Genomic DNA, 15,450 nt, shown 5'->3' with positions numbered 1-15,450 from the left:
TCTTTTTCAAGATGATCTTGGCTCTTCTAGGCCCCTTAAATTTTCATGTGAATTTTAGAATCCACTTGTCAATTGCTGCAAAGAAGTCAGCTGGGATTTTGATAAGGATTTTGTTGAATCTGTAGGTCAAAGAGTACTGAAATCTTAACAATTAAGCCTTAGGTCGCTGAACACGGGATTTTTTCCCATTTTTAAGTCCTTTCACCCCTCCTCACCTGAGGATTTTTTTAAAATTGATTTTAGAGAGAAAGGGAGAGAGAGAGAAAGAAACATCGATGTGTGAGAGAAACATAGATCAGTTGCCTCCTGCATGAATCTGCAACCTAGGTTCCAGTACCTATGTGCCCTGACTGGAAATCAAACCCACAACATTTTGGCTGATGCTCCAACTGAGCCACCTGGCCAGGGCCTCTTTTTTTTAATGTTCCATTATGGATCAGTTATTTTATTTTTTAGCTTTATTCTTATTGTTACTATTTGCCTACCTCCACCCAATTCCCATGCCCCGCTTCCCTCTTGCCATCATGTTTTGTAGCTTTTCAACATTGTTAGAATCATTTATTAGTCCTAATAGGATTTTTAGTGGACTCCTTGGAGTTTTCTGTATACATGATCATGTCATCTGCAAATAGAGAGTTTCATTTCTTCCTTTCTGCATGCCTTTCATTCCTTTTTCTTACCTTATTTCCATAACTAGAATCTCTAGTACAATGTTGAAAAGATGAGGTGAGAACAGCCATTCTTCTTCTGTTCCTGATTTTAGGGGGATGACATTCATTTTTTCACCATTAAGTGCCATGTTAACCATGGGTTTTTCATAGATGTCCTTTATTAGGTTGAGAAACTTCTGTAGTGTATTACATTACATGATTTTCAGAGATCTAATCATTCTTGCATTCCTATAAAAAAGCTAATGTGGCAACAGTGTATAATCTTTTTTATACTTTGCTAGATTCAATTTCTAGTATACTATTAAGGATTTTTGCATCTATATTCATAACATATTGGTCTATAATTTTCTTTCCCTCTGATATCTTTATCTGCATTTGGTATCACAGAAATATAGTCCCCAAGGAATGATGTGGAAAACATTCCCTTCCTCTTCTATTTTTTTTAAAAGAGCTTTTGAAGAATTGTGTTAATTCTTTAAGTGTTTGGTGGAATTCATGAGTGTAGCCATCTAATCCCCAACTTTTCTTTGTGGCAAGTTGTTTTTGGAGGTTTTTTGTTGTTATTGTGGGTTTTTTTTTTTTAATTACTCAATCAGTCTCTACTTGTCACAGAGCATTTCAGTTTTCTTTTCTTCTTGAGTCCATTTTGGAAGTTTGTGTTATTCTAATAATTGGTCCATTTAATCTAAGTCATCTATTGTGTTGACATACAGTTGCTAATAATATATATTTCCTTATAATTCTTTTTATTTCTGTAAGGTCAGGAGTAATACTTCCTCTTTCATTTCTGAATTAATTTGAGTTTCTCTTTTTTCTTGGTCAATTTAGCTAAAGGTTTGAGTTTGCTAATCTTTTTAATGAACCAACTTTCTGTTTTATTCATTTTCTCTAATGCTTTCCTATTCTCTGATTATTATATCTTCCTTCTGGTTCACATTTGTGAATTTCCAAAAGATCGCTCTGATATTAACTTTTACTTTTACTCCATTGTGATTGCAGAACATACTTTACATGATTTCAATTATTTCAAATTTATTGAATCTTGTTTTTATGACTTAGGATATAATCTATCCTGGAAAATACACAATGTGCACTTAAGAATAATGTGTATTCTGCTGTTTTGAGTTAGAGTGATTTATAAGTATCTATTAGGACTGTTTTGTGTTCAGTGTTTTTAAGTCTCTATTTCTCTGTTGATCTGTGTAGTTGTTATATTCATTATTAAAAGTAGAGTATTGAAGTCTCCAACTATTGTCATTAAATTGTCTATCCCTGAACTCTATCAATTTTTGCTCCACATACTTGGGGACTCTGTTCTTAGGCATATATATTTGCAATCACTATATATATTGGATGAATCAACCCTTTTGTCATTATAAACCATGCCTACTTATTTCTAGCAATATTTTTATCATCTAATTCATGTAATATTAAAATATGTATAGAACTCCAATGTTCTGGTTGCTGTTTGCATTATTTTTTTATCTTTCAGTCTATTGTATCTTTGAACCTAAATTTTAACTCCCACAGAAAGCATACAGTTAGATTTTGTTGGAATTTTAAAAATCCAATGACATTTTTCCACATTTTGATTGAATTCCTTAATCTGTTCACATTTAATGTTGTAACGGATGTCATTGAATTTTTATTTCTCTTAATTACAGTTGATATTTAATATATTAGTTTCAGGTATACAGCATAGTGGTTAGACATTTATGTAACTTTCAAAGTGACATAAGACCCAATAAGTCTTGCACCCACCTGATGCCATATATAGTTATTACAGTATTAGACTATATTCCCTAAGCTGTACTTCACACTTCCATGACTGTTTTGTAATTGCCAATTTATATTTATTAATCCTTGACCTTTTACACCCAGCCCCCCAAACCCCCTCACATCTGGCAACTATCAATTTGTTCTCTGTATCTATGAGTTTGTTTCTGTTTAGTTTGTTTGTTTACTCTGTTTTATAGATTCCACATATAAATGAAATAATTAATATGGTATTTGTATTTCTCTATCTGACTTATTTCACTTAGTATAATACCCTCTAGGCCCGTCCCTGTTGTCTCAAATGATTTCATTCATTTATATGGTCACATTTTATATATATACATACACATACAAACACACACACACATCTTCTTTTCCATTCACCTTTTGATTAGAGCATTAGAGCATTCAATCCACTCACATTTAAAGTAATTATTGATAGTTATGTAGTTATTGCCACTCTATTAATTGTTTTCTGATTATTTATGTAGTTCTTCCTTGTTCTTTTTTCATTTTATTGCTCTTGCAGGTTGATGTTTTTGTAGCATTGTGTTTGGATTCCTTTCTTTTTATTTTCTTGTATATTTGTTGTACATTTTTGGTTTGTAGTTATCATGTGCATCATATATACCAAGCTATGTTTATAGCAGTCTATTTTAAATTGATGGTTGCTTAAGTTCAAACACATTCTGTAACCACTACCATTTTGGCTCACCCCCTGCATATTTATGTTTTTGCATTATTTTTTATTTCTTTTATGTGTGTGTCTGTGTGTATTTTTTGATCTACTATTGTAATTACACACAGTCTTCCTATTTTTGCCTTTTAGCCTTTGTACTAGGTTTAATGTTGTTTGAGTCACTGCTTTAATTATGTGTTTACCTTTGTCAGTGAGAATTTTTTCTTTGCAATATTTTCTTATTCATATTTTTAATATTTTTCATCTTCTTAAAGAAGTCCCCTTAACATTTCTTGTAATATTGGTTTGGCAGTGATGGACTCTGTCAGGTTTTTCTTGTCCTAAAAGCTCTTTATCTTTCCTTTGATTCTAAATAATAGCCTTGCTGGGTAGAGTAATCTTGATTGTAGGTTCTTGCTTTTCATCACTTTGAGTACTTCTTACCAGTCCCTTCTCACATGCAAAGTTTAAGAAATCATCTGATAGTTCTATGGGAGCTCCCTTGTAAGTGACAAAGTGTTTTCTCTTGTTGCTTTTAGAATTCTCTCTTTGTCTTTAACCTTTGGCATTTTAATTATTATGTGTCTTGATGTGGGCCTCTTTGGGTTCGTCTTGTTTGGGACTCTCTGTACTTCTTTGACTTATGTGTCTTTTCCCTTCACCAGGTTAGGGAAGTTATTTTTCCAACTAGGTTCCAGATCCCTTGCTCTCTCTCTTCTTCTGGTAACCCTATAATGAAGTTGTTGTTGTACTTCATATTGTCCCAAAGTTCCTTAAACTATCCTCATTTCTTTAAATTCTTTTTTTTTCTGTTCTGATTGGGTGTTTTTTTTCTACATTGTCTTCCAAATCACTGATATAATCCTGTGCTTCATCCAACCTACTTTTATTCCTTCCACTGTATTCTTCATTTCTGACTGATCCTTTTTTTATGATCTCTATGACCTTTTTCATGCTCTTGAGCATCTTTATAGCCATTACTTTGAGCTCTAAATTCCTTTTCTCCATTTCATTTAGCTCTTCTACTGGAGATTTCTTTTGTCCTTTATTTTGGGCCTTTTTCTTTTTCTCCCCATTTTGACTGCCTGTTTGTATTTGTTCCTATGTATTAGATAGATCTGCTATGACTCCCAGTCTTCATGGGGTAGCCTTATGTAGTAAGTGTCCTGTGGGGTCCAGTGATGCAGTTTCCTTGATCATCAGAGCTGGGTGCTCCAGGAATATCCCTTATGTGGTTTATGTGGGCCCTTCTTTTGTAACTGAGTCTTGATTTCTATTGGCCCATTTTTGCCTGGCTTCAACCCTCAGGCTGGCTGACTGTGAGGCTCACCCCCAATCACAGCATGTGAGCTTCTAAGCAGTTGCTGACCACATAAAACAGAGTTTGCTGCAGCATGGTTTGGTGCCTGCCAAGATCTCCCTTTGGATATACTGCTTGTGAGGCTTATTGGATCCTGCTCTGAAGTTGTCTGAAGCTGGACACTCCATGTGTTAGTTCTGTGTCTCTTGGGAGGCACTCTGGTGAGGCTAATGTCAGACACTGCCTGTGATTGGTCCTGAGCAACTTGTCTGATGCTATAAGTGATGCACAGTTTGTGGCTGCCTCTGCTGGGCCTGGGTGCACACAGGAAGGACCAAAGTGTACACCAAGGCTGACTTATACCAGCACCAGGACCATAGACAGATCAGCAAAAGTTCCAATGAACTCTGAGATCCACCCTTATCTGCCAACACCCGCTGACTGCTTATAAGTCTCAGTTACTGAAAGAGCCTCTGGCAGTGCTCAAGTTGCATGAAGCAGGTTCACAGTAAGTCACCAGGTAGGGGCAAGTAGTTGTCCTTTGAAGGGGAGGTGCTGGTCAGGCTTCAGGGAAGGTGGGAGGTATGGCCCCTGCCCAAGAGCCACACAACTTAATCTGTTCCAGATTTTTCCCTGACCTCGGTAGTGTGTAGGGACTAGGAGTCAGGTAGGTATTGCCTCCAGAGCCTGGAGGGTGGTCTGTCCAGAGAGTGATTCTAGTAGATCCCCCATGAGGAGGAAGTGCCAGTCAGGTTCACAGAAAAGTAGGGGGAATGGCCCCTACCCCAAAGCCACACAACTCAGTCACTTATACCCCTGAGTCTGCCCAGACCTCTACACCTTGGTCAAGGCAGGTGATCCCTCAGCAGGGCCTAAGCTCTGCATGGTGGAGTGAAAAGGATGTCCAAAGGGTAGAGCCACTGCTTTCCCCAAGGCTGATACCACACAGAGGGGAGTGATCCACCAAGAAAGATGGCATCTGCAATATGGGAGAATGACTTAGCACAGGGATCTTGGCAGCTGTCCCTTCAGCTCTCTCCCCAGAGCCATAGACCCCAGACTCTCCTCATGTGACTCTCATTCACTCTGCCCTCTTTCTGCCAGAGTCCAGGGTTAGTGGTTGCAAATGAAATTTTGTGTTTTGGCTCTTTAAGAGGGTACCTGTGTCTCTTGTGGACTCCTGCCTCTACCTAGTGGGAAAAAAACCTGCTGCTTTTTAAAATGTCCCCACCCCAGGATATGTTTATTGATTTTAGAGAGAAAGGAAGGGGGGCAAGAGATGCAAGAGATAAACATAGATTGGTTGCCTCTCATACGTTCCCCAGCAGGGAAGTCAAACCTGCAACCCAGGCATGTGCCCTGACTGGGAATTGAACCTGCAACCTTTTGGTGTACAGGCTGATGCTCTAACCAGCTGATCCACCGGGCCAGGGCCCCACTACTTTTCACAGCCCAGTGCTACGTGGTACTCTGGGCTGAGGGGCCAGGCTTGGGTTTTAGACCCCATACTTCTCAGGGGGAACCCCTGAAGCTGAGATATCTCTTTGGAACCTCTGCTGTCCCCATTTTGGAGATGCAAAAAGGGAGTGGGGTCAACCCTTTTTGCATCTCCCCACTTCCTACCAGTCTCAATGTGGCTTCTTCTGTAAATCTTGGGTTATAAGACTTCTATTCAACTAGTCTTCAGTTGGTTGTTCAAGATTATTGTTCTATACTTTAGTTGTAATTCCAATTTAGTCTTGGAAGGAGGTGAGTGTATGCTCCACCTAGTCTGCCACCATCTCAGATTATTTTTAATTTTTTATTTTGAAGTAATTTTAGATTTACATAATTACTATATACAATTTATCCAGTTTCCACTAATGTTAGTAGCCCTTTATATAAGCATAGTTCATTTGTCAAATCTAAGAAATAAACATTGGTAATGTCTACTAACTAAACCACAGAATTTATTTGGCTTTCTTTAATTTTTCCACTAATATATTTTTCTATGTCCCAAAATTCAATCTAGTATACCACATTGTATTTAGTTGCCATGTCTCCTTAGAGTCTTCAAGTCTGTGACCGTTTTTCAGTCTTTCCTTGTTTATCATAAATTTGACAACTTTGGTCAAGTTTGTTCAATCAGGTATTTTGTAAAATAACCCTCAATTTAGGATTATCTGATATTTTGTCTTGTTTAGGGTATCGGTTTTAGGAGGAATAGCATGGAGATGAAGTGCCCTTCTCATCACATAATATCAATAGGAACATGATATAAATATGAGTTTTTTAACTGTTGTTCAAGTACAGTTGTTTCCATTTTCCCTCCACCACTCTACCCTGCCCCGCTGACCCCCACCTCCCACCCTTAATCATACCCCGCTTTGGCTCAATCCGGTAATTCCACTGCTGGGATTATACCCTAAGAACCCTGAAACACCAATTCAAAAGAACCTATGCACCCCAATGTTCATAGCAGCACAATTTACAATAGCCAAGGGCTGGAAACAGCCTAAGTGCCCATCAGTAAATGAGTGGATCAACAAACTATGGTACATTTACACAATGGAATACTACACAGCAGAAACAAAGAACTCCTACCCTTTGTGAAAGCATGGATGGAACTGGAGAGCATTATGCTAAGTGAAATAAATACGAGTTATTTCTGATAATGTTATATATTTGGATTAGGTGGAATGTGCCAGATTACGATTTTTTCCTTTTCAGACACTGTTCTTTGGAATTGAGTCTCTAAGTCCAGCATTCACTTAAGAGAAGGGGACTCAAATACCACCTCTGAGTGGGAAGAGCATTAATTTGTAGAAATATATTAAAACCACCACAGTAATTTGGGAATAATTATTTGGGGATATGCAAATATCCAGGTATTCAAAGTTTAACTCACCAATTTTAGCAATGCCTGCAGCAATTATTGCTTTGGTGTTCTAATGATGATTTCCTGTTTATCTTCATTTCTTCTTCATTTATTATTTGGAATCTCTCTGTGAATAAGATTTGTCCCTTCTCCCCTATTTGTTTATTCAATTAATTATATATGATTGTATGGACTCATAAATATTTAGTTTATTCTTTAGGTTATAACTCTATAATAATTTATTTTCTTCCTCAACTTATTTCAGCTTTAGTCATTAGGAACCCTGTTAGGTCAACTCCTGTGTCCTTTTGACATGCCTTCATTTTCCTAGTCCCCTTTAAAAGCACTTCTTACTTTATCACACTACAAGGTACCCCAACAATTTCCCCAAAGATTCATTGTTCTTTTCATTGAAGAATGGTATTTAGAAACCAAGATCTTGGTGTCAGATGTGCTTTTTACTATTGGAGGGTCACTATTTCTAGTCCTCTCAGCAGACAGGGCTAGGAAAAATATGTGTGCATACTAACACATGCATACACAACTATATTTCTTTATCTATTTGTGAATATATTAAAATAAACAGGGCTTAATACTGATATTTCTGACTTTAATTCAGCAGTACATGGTTCATTCTAGACTTTCTCCCTTTTTTATTTGTATCTTCTTTCTTGGACAGTGAGATATCAGGTTTCCTTTATTTATTTATTTATTTATTTATTTATTTGATTTCAACACCACCATAGTGGTAGTTTCAGAATCCTTCACCCATATCCCTGTTAGAAATAAATTTAATGATTAGCATATAGTGTCTATGTACAGTTATTTTCTGTCATTGGCCTTACAGTATCCAGTCAAAACACCACATTCCATAGTTACTTATTTCAGGTTTTCTATCTCTAACACATCCAGTGAGGTTATACTATATACTTGTAATACAGTGACATTCATTTGTCACAAATTGCATTCAATACCATGTTACACAGATTTCTTAAAATTTTAATACAATAAAATTCAGTTCTGTGGGTTTTGACAAATACATATTATCAGGTATCCACAGTACCATCCAGAACAACTCTACCACCATAAAAATTGTCTTGTACAGCCCATTATAGCCAACACCTATGACCTCCACCAAACACTGAAAACTACTGATCTGTTCTCGTTTCCTATAATTTTGTATTTTCCAGGATATCATATAAGTGGAATTATATTAGATATGTCAGTCTTGGACCTGGCTTTTTTATTTTAGCATAATGCATTTGATATTATCCTAGTTGTTATGTGAGTCAATGGTTCACTTAATTGCTGGATGGGGTTCTATTATTTTTTTAAAGGTTATCTTTATTTTTTTATTTAATTAATTTATTTTTTGTTCAAATACATTTGTCTCCACCTTCCCACCACCACCTTCCCCCTGCCATCTCCCTCCCTCAGTCCTTCCTGGCTTTGGCTTTGTCCATGAGTCCTTGATATACATTCCTTGACTGGACCCTTCCCTTCCCTTTCCCTGCCCACCCCTCCTTCCTTCCCTCTTGACTCTGTTGGTTTCTTTTTTCTTTTAATGTTGCTGGTCATATTTTCCTTGCATCTTTGTTTTGTTGGTTAGGTTCTACTTATAGGTATAGTGTTCTACTTTGTAAATGTCCCACAGTTTGTCCATTCACATATTGAAGGACATCTTGTTTGTTTCTAGTATTTAGCAATTTTTTATAAGACTCTATAAACATTCTCATATACATTTTTGTATAAAATTAATTTTTCAATTCACTTTCCTTTATGCCTTTCATTCCTAGTGGAAATGCTTGGTCATATAATAATCATTTGTTAAATTTTATAAGTAACTGTCCAACTGTTTTTCAAAATGCCTGTACCATTTTATATTTCCACTAGGAATGAATGAGAGTTCCTTTTGTTCCATGTCTTTGCCAGCATTTGGTATTGTCATATATATATATATATATATATATATATATATATATATATATATAAAATAAAATTTAGCTGTTCTAATAGTTATGTCTCATTCTGTACTCATTGCACTTTCAATTTGCACTTTCTTAATGATTGATAATATTGAACATATTTTAATATGCTTCTTTGCCATCTGTATAGGGTTGTTGGAATATTTATCCAAATATGTTGCCAATTTTTAAAATTATATTTTCTCTTTTACTGTTCAATTTTAAGTGTTCTTTACCTATTCTGGATACACAGATGTGTAATTTGCAAATACATTCTCCTAATCTGAAGCACTTACGTACCTTCTCTTAACAATGTCTTTCACAGGTAAATATTTTAAATTTTTGTTGTTTATTAATTTTTTCACGGATGGTTGTTTTTGTAATGTATCTAGCAACTCATTGCCAAACATAATATCATGTAAATTTTTCCCTATGTTTACTTTTACAAGTTTTATAGATTTATATTTAGACCAATGATCTATTTTGTGTTACTTTTTGCATAAGATAAAAGATATGTGATGATGTTCATTTGTTGCATATGGACTTCCAATTGTTCTAGCACCATTTGTTGAAAAAACTCTATATTCTCCAATGAATTGCCTTTTTCCAAAATCTGTTGACTATATTTGAGTGGGTCTATTTTAGGGCTCTCTATTCTATTCCATTGATCTATTTGCCTATGCTTTTGCCAATACCACACTATTTTGAGAAAATTAGTCCCTCATTATCTGCAGGGGATATATTCGAAGACTTCCAGTGGGTGCCTGAAACGGCAGATAATACTGATCCTTATATATACTATGTTTTTCCCTAAACATACATGCATGCCTATGATAAAATTGAATTTATAAATTAGGCACACTAAGAGAATAGCAAAAATAATTAATAAAATAGAACAATTATAAGAGTATACTGTAATGAAAGTCATGTGAATGTGGTCCCTCTCTCAATCGGAGGATATGTTATTGTACTGTACTCACCCTTCTTTTTCTTGTGATGATGTGAGATGACACAATGCCTATGTGGTGAGGTAAAGTTAGGTGAATGACATAGGCATTGTGACATAGGTAATCTTCAAGACAATCTCCTTTTTTTAGTTTTTAGCAATTTAATTATTTTATGTCTGAATGGATTTCATGGTTTTATCCTATTGAGAATTTACTCAGACTCTAGAATCTCTGAGTTTGCGTTTTTTATCACCTTGGGAAGTTTTCAGTCATAATTTCCCAAATAATTTTTTAGGCCCTTCTCTTTCTCCTCTCCATCTGGAACAACAATAACATGAATATTAGTCTTCTTTTACACAGGCCCCTGAATCTCTGTTCTTCTTTTTTTCCTTTACATTTTATTTCTCTGTTGTTCATATTAGATGATTTCTTTTGGTGAGTCTTTGAGTTTTCTGATTATTTATCATTTTTTTAATTGTTGTGCAATTACAGTTGTCCCCATTTCCCTCCCACATTCAATCTTCTCCACTCTGTTGTCTTTGTCCATGGGTCCTTTATACATGGTCCTTGATGACCCTTCCCCTCTATGCCCCGTTATCCCCCTCCCCCATACCCTCTGGTCACTGTCAGTTTGTTCTTTATTTCAATGTCTCTAAGTATACTTTGCTTAGTTGTTCATTGTTGATTAGGTACCACTTACAGGTGAGATCATATGGTATTTTTCTTTCACTACCGGGCTTACTTCACTTAACATAATAGTCTCCAGTTCCATCCATGTTATGGCAAAGGGTAGGAGTTCGTTTCTTCTTTCTTTTTTAAATATATATTTTATTGATTATGCTATTACAGTTGTCCCATTTATTTTTCTCCCCTTCATTCCCCTCTGTCCTGCATCCAACCTCCCTCTAGCACCCCCCCTTAGTTCATGTCCATGAGTCATACATATAAGTTCTTCGTCTTCTCCACTTCTTATACTATTCTTAACCTCCCCCTGTCTATTTTGTACCTACCATTTAGGCTTCTTATTCCCTGTACCATTTTCCCCCATTCTCCCCCTTCCCCTTCTCTCTGATCTCCATGTCTGTGATTCTGTTCCTGTTCCAGTTGTTTGCTTAGTTTGTTTTTGTTTTCTTTAGGTTCAGTTGTTGATAGTTGTGAGTTTGTTGTCATTTTCCTGTTCATAGTTTTTTATCTTCTTTTTCTTAGATAAGCCCCTTTGACATTTCATATAATAAGGGCTTGGTGATGATGTACTCCTTTAACTTTTCCTTATCTGGGAAGCACTTTATCCGCCCTTCCATTCTAAATGATAGCTTTGCTGGATAGAGTAATCTTGGATGTAGGTCTTTGCTTTTCATGACTTTGAGTACTTCTTTCCAGCGCCTCCTTGCACACAAGGTTTCTTTTGAGAAATCAGCTGATAGTTTTATGGGAACTCCTTTGTAGGTAACTGTCTCCTTTTCTCTTGCTGCTTTTAAGATACTCTCCTTATCTTTAATCTGGGGTAATGTAATTATGATGTGCTTTGGTGTGTGCTTCCTTGGGTCCAACTTCTTTGGGACTCTGAGCTTCCTGGACTTCCTGGAGGTCTACTTCCTTTGCCAAATTGGGGGAGTTCTCCTTCATTCATTTTTCAAATAAGTTTTCAATTTCTTGCTCTTCCTTTTCTCCTTATGGCACCCCTATGATTCAGATGCTGGAATGTTTAAAGTTGTCCTAGAGGTTCCTAAGCCTTTCCTCATTGTTTTGAATTCTTGTTTCTTCATTCTATTGTGGTTGAATGCTCATTTCTTCCTTCTGTCCCAAATTCTTGACTGGATTCCCAGTTTCCTTCCCTTCACTGTTGGTTCCCTGTTTATTTTTCTTTATTTAACTTTATGTAGCCTTCATTTTTTCCTCCATTTTGCAACCATACTCAACCATTTCTGTGAGCATCCAGATTGCCAGTGTTTTGAGCTGTGCATCTGACAGGTGGGCTAACTCTTCATCGCTTAGTTCTATTTTTGGAGCTTTGATCGGTTCTTTCATTTGGGCCATATTTCTTTGTCTCAGCGTGCCTCTTATGTTGGAAGGGGGGAGCCTTAGGTAATCGCCAGAGCAGAGCAACCCAGGTCACTGTGTTGTGATGCTGTCTGTGGGGGAGGGGTCCGAGAGGAAGCAATGCCGCTTGCTCGACTCTCCACTGGGTTTCAGTCACTTCCCCCCACTACCCACAAGTAAATTGGGCCCTTCTGGTGCTGATTCCCAGGTGGGAGGGTTTGTGTACATTCTAGGACCCTGTGGGCCTCTCCAACGAACACTCCTGTGAGGCTGGGAGTTTCTCCCATTGCTTCATCCCACACAAGTTTTTACAGCCAGAGGTTTTGAGGCTTTCTTTTCCTGTACTGGAACCCTGGATTGCACGGTCTGTCTCGATCCCCAGCTGCTCCTCCTGGTTTATACACACACAAATGTGGAACCACCTGGTTCACCAGCCACCACCTTGCCCACCTGGTCCTCCAGGTGCCACCTTGCCACACATCCTCTCTGCCCCGGCTGCCCATCTCTGCCCCTCCTACCGGTCTGGATGAATGTTTCTTCTTTAGCTCCTTGGTTGTCTGACTTCCATACGGTTTGGTTTTCTGACAGTTCTGGTTATTTTTTGTTTTTAAATTTGTTGTTGTCCTTCTTTTGGTTGTGCGAGAAGCCAAAGTTTATCTACCTACACCTTCATCTTGGCCAGAAGTTCTCTTTCTTTTTCTTTCTTTCCTTCCTTCCTTCCTTCCTTTCCTCCTTCCTTCCTTCCTTCCTTCCTTCCTTCCTTCCTTCCTTCCTTCCTTCCTTCCTTTCTTTCTTTCTTTCTTTCTTTCTTTCTTTCTTTCTTTCTTTCTTTCTTTCTCCTGCATAGTATTCCATTGTGTAAATGTACCCCAGTTTTTTGATCCATTCATTTACTGATGGGCACTTAAGCTATTTCCAGCACTTGGCTATTCTGAATTGTGCTGCTATGAACATTGGGGTGCATAGGTTCTTTTGAATTGATGATTCAGGATTCCTAGGGTATAGTCCCAGCAGTGGAATTGCCGGGTCAAAAGGCAGTTCCATTTTTAGTTTTCCCAGGAAATTCCATATTATTTTCCACAGTGGCTGCACCAGTCTGCATTCCCACCAACAGTGTACTAGGGTTCCCTTTTCTCCACATCCTCACCAGCACTTGTTGTTTGTTGATTTGTTTATGATGGCCATTCTGACTGGTGTGAAATTGTATCTCATTGTGGTTTTAACTTCTGTCTCTCTGGTGGCTAGTGATGCTGAGCATCCCTTCATATGTCTCTGGGCCCTCTGTATATCTTCCTTGGAGAAGTGTCTGTTCAGGTTCTTTTCCCACTTTTTAATTGGATGTTTGTCTTCTGGTATTGAATCCATTCAGTGAGGGTATTGTTTTTGGGGGTTTGTTCAGTTTGGTTTGGTTTGGTTATTGTACATTTCAGTTTTAAGATATTTCCTTCACCCATTTTTCCTGGCTGCCTTCAATATTTTATTTTTGCCTGATTTTCTGCAGTTTGAATTTTATATGCCTGGGTGTGATATGATTCTTTTTAAAATTTTATATATCCTGTTTGGTGTTCTCTAAGATTCTTGGTTCTGTGGCTTGGTATCAATAGTTAATTTTGGAATATTTTGGCAATTACTTCTTCAAATGTTTCTTAGTCCCCATTCTCCATCTCAAAATCTAATTACACCTATATTACACCATCTAATAATATTCCAAATTTCTTGAATTTCTCATTTAATTTTTTATTCTTTTTTAATCTCTGCATTTCAATTTGTGTAATTTCTACTGATCTATCTTCAAGTTCACTGATTCCACAGCTGCCACTGATGAGCCCATTAAAGGCATTCTTCAGATGTGTTACTGTTACTGTTTTTTTCTTGTATTTACATTTAATTCTAATACTTTCCATTCCCCTGCTGAAATTACCATTTTGGTCTTGCATTCTGTCTACCTTTCCAGTAAATCCTTTAACATAGTAGTCATAGTTATTTTAAATTCCTTGTCTAATAATTTCAACACATGTGTTATAACTAAGTCTGACTTGTCTCTTTAGACTGTGTATTCTTCTTGACTTGATTCTTCCCTTTGTGCTTCTCTCTGGAGACAATTTATTTCTTGAATCCTTTAAAGATATAGTCTATTATTAATTATTTTACTTATTTTTTTTAGCCTGGTATTGGGAAATAGGGAACTAAGGACATTCTATGCTACTCTGATTGAGCATAACTCTTAGACAGGCTTATCCTGAGTTTTAGTGGTGTGACCTTCCCAAGTGTTCTGCCCTTCCTCTAAATTTAATGGTGGGCTTAGCACATATTCCTGTTCTTCCTGGATTAGAACATTTTTTTTCTAGTTTTCTTCTCCAGCTGTATTGAGTTTCCACCAGTGCCCTCAGTTCCTGTTGTCCTTCCTTCTGCAGATTAAAACTTATTTTCCTTAGGGGAGATAGAGAAATTTGGACTGGACAGAGTTTCAGTGGTGTTAGCCACTCCTCTCTGCCAACTGCAGTGAATTTCCACCAGCGCTCTCATGCTAGAGTTTTATTGTCTTTCCCCATGATGATTACGTCTTTTGTTCCATAGGGTATGTAGGGAAAATGGTCTGGGAAAAATTTCAGCAATGGCTGCTGTTTTGTTTCCCTCTCAAGGCCAGAACTACAGGATATCTTTCTCAATATTCTTCTCAGTCTTCCCTGTTAGCACTTGGTGGAATTCCTAAAGGAAAAATCTGCAAGAATATGCAAAACCATCCATGTCTGCAGCCCCCAGGATCTCTACATTCTTACACTAGCCAACAACCAACATTATACAATTCCTTAACCATTTTTAGCTGAATTTATTATGAGTTTATATGTTGTTCAGTAGTATCTATAAAAGATAAACAAATATCCGGGCACTGTTGCTCTCTGAAGATGCTTGTCTCTACAGATTTTGGACTAACTGTTTGCACTGTAGTCTCAGTTTGTTGTTGTTGTTGTTGTTGTTTTGATGAATTCAAGAGAATCACTCTGCAATTTCAAGGGGTTTTTATATAGAGATAATGGTGGGAGAGATGGTCCTTCCAATTCTTTTTTTTCTTTTTAAAAAGTAATGTTTATTGATGTTTAATTTACACAGTAAAATTTACTTTTTAATGTAGTTGTATGAATTTTGATAAATCCATACTTTTGTATAACTACAACAGTCAACAGAACATTTCTGTTATCACCCCCAAAAGTTTCA

General features: G+C 37.0%; 1 protein-coding gene across 4 annotated transcripts in view; it reads left to right on the top strand.

Moving 5' to 3' along the window:
* Positions 1-15,450, top strand: part of PFKFB1 (6-phosphofructo-2-kinase/fructose-2,6-biphosphatase 1) — a 61,477-nt gene that overhangs the window by 13,678 nt on the left and 32,349 nt on the right. The window contains exon 2 of one of the 4 annotated variants that reach the window (XM_054565742.1): positions 9,474-9,572. The exons of the other annotated variants lie outside the window; for them this stretch is intronic. Coding sequence (XP_054421717.1) covers positions 9,560-9,572 — 13 coding nt within the window. The 5' untranslated portion in view covers positions 9,474-9,559. The remainder of the gene's footprint in view (positions 1-9,473; positions 9,573-15,450) is intronic. 4 annotated transcript variants of the gene reach the window in all.

This window comes from Pteronotus mesoamericanus, unplaced genomic scaffold (assembly GCF_021234165.1).
Source record: "Pteronotus mesoamericanus isolate MK-2021 breed Mesoamerican mustached bat unplaced genomic scaffold, CSHL_Meso_final contig_166, whole genome shotgun sequence".
NCBI lineage: Eukaryota > Metazoa > Chordata > Mammalia > Chiroptera > Mormoopidae > Pteronotus > Pteronotus mesoamericanus.
This window is presented reverse-complemented; position numbering and strand designations above follow the sequence as displayed.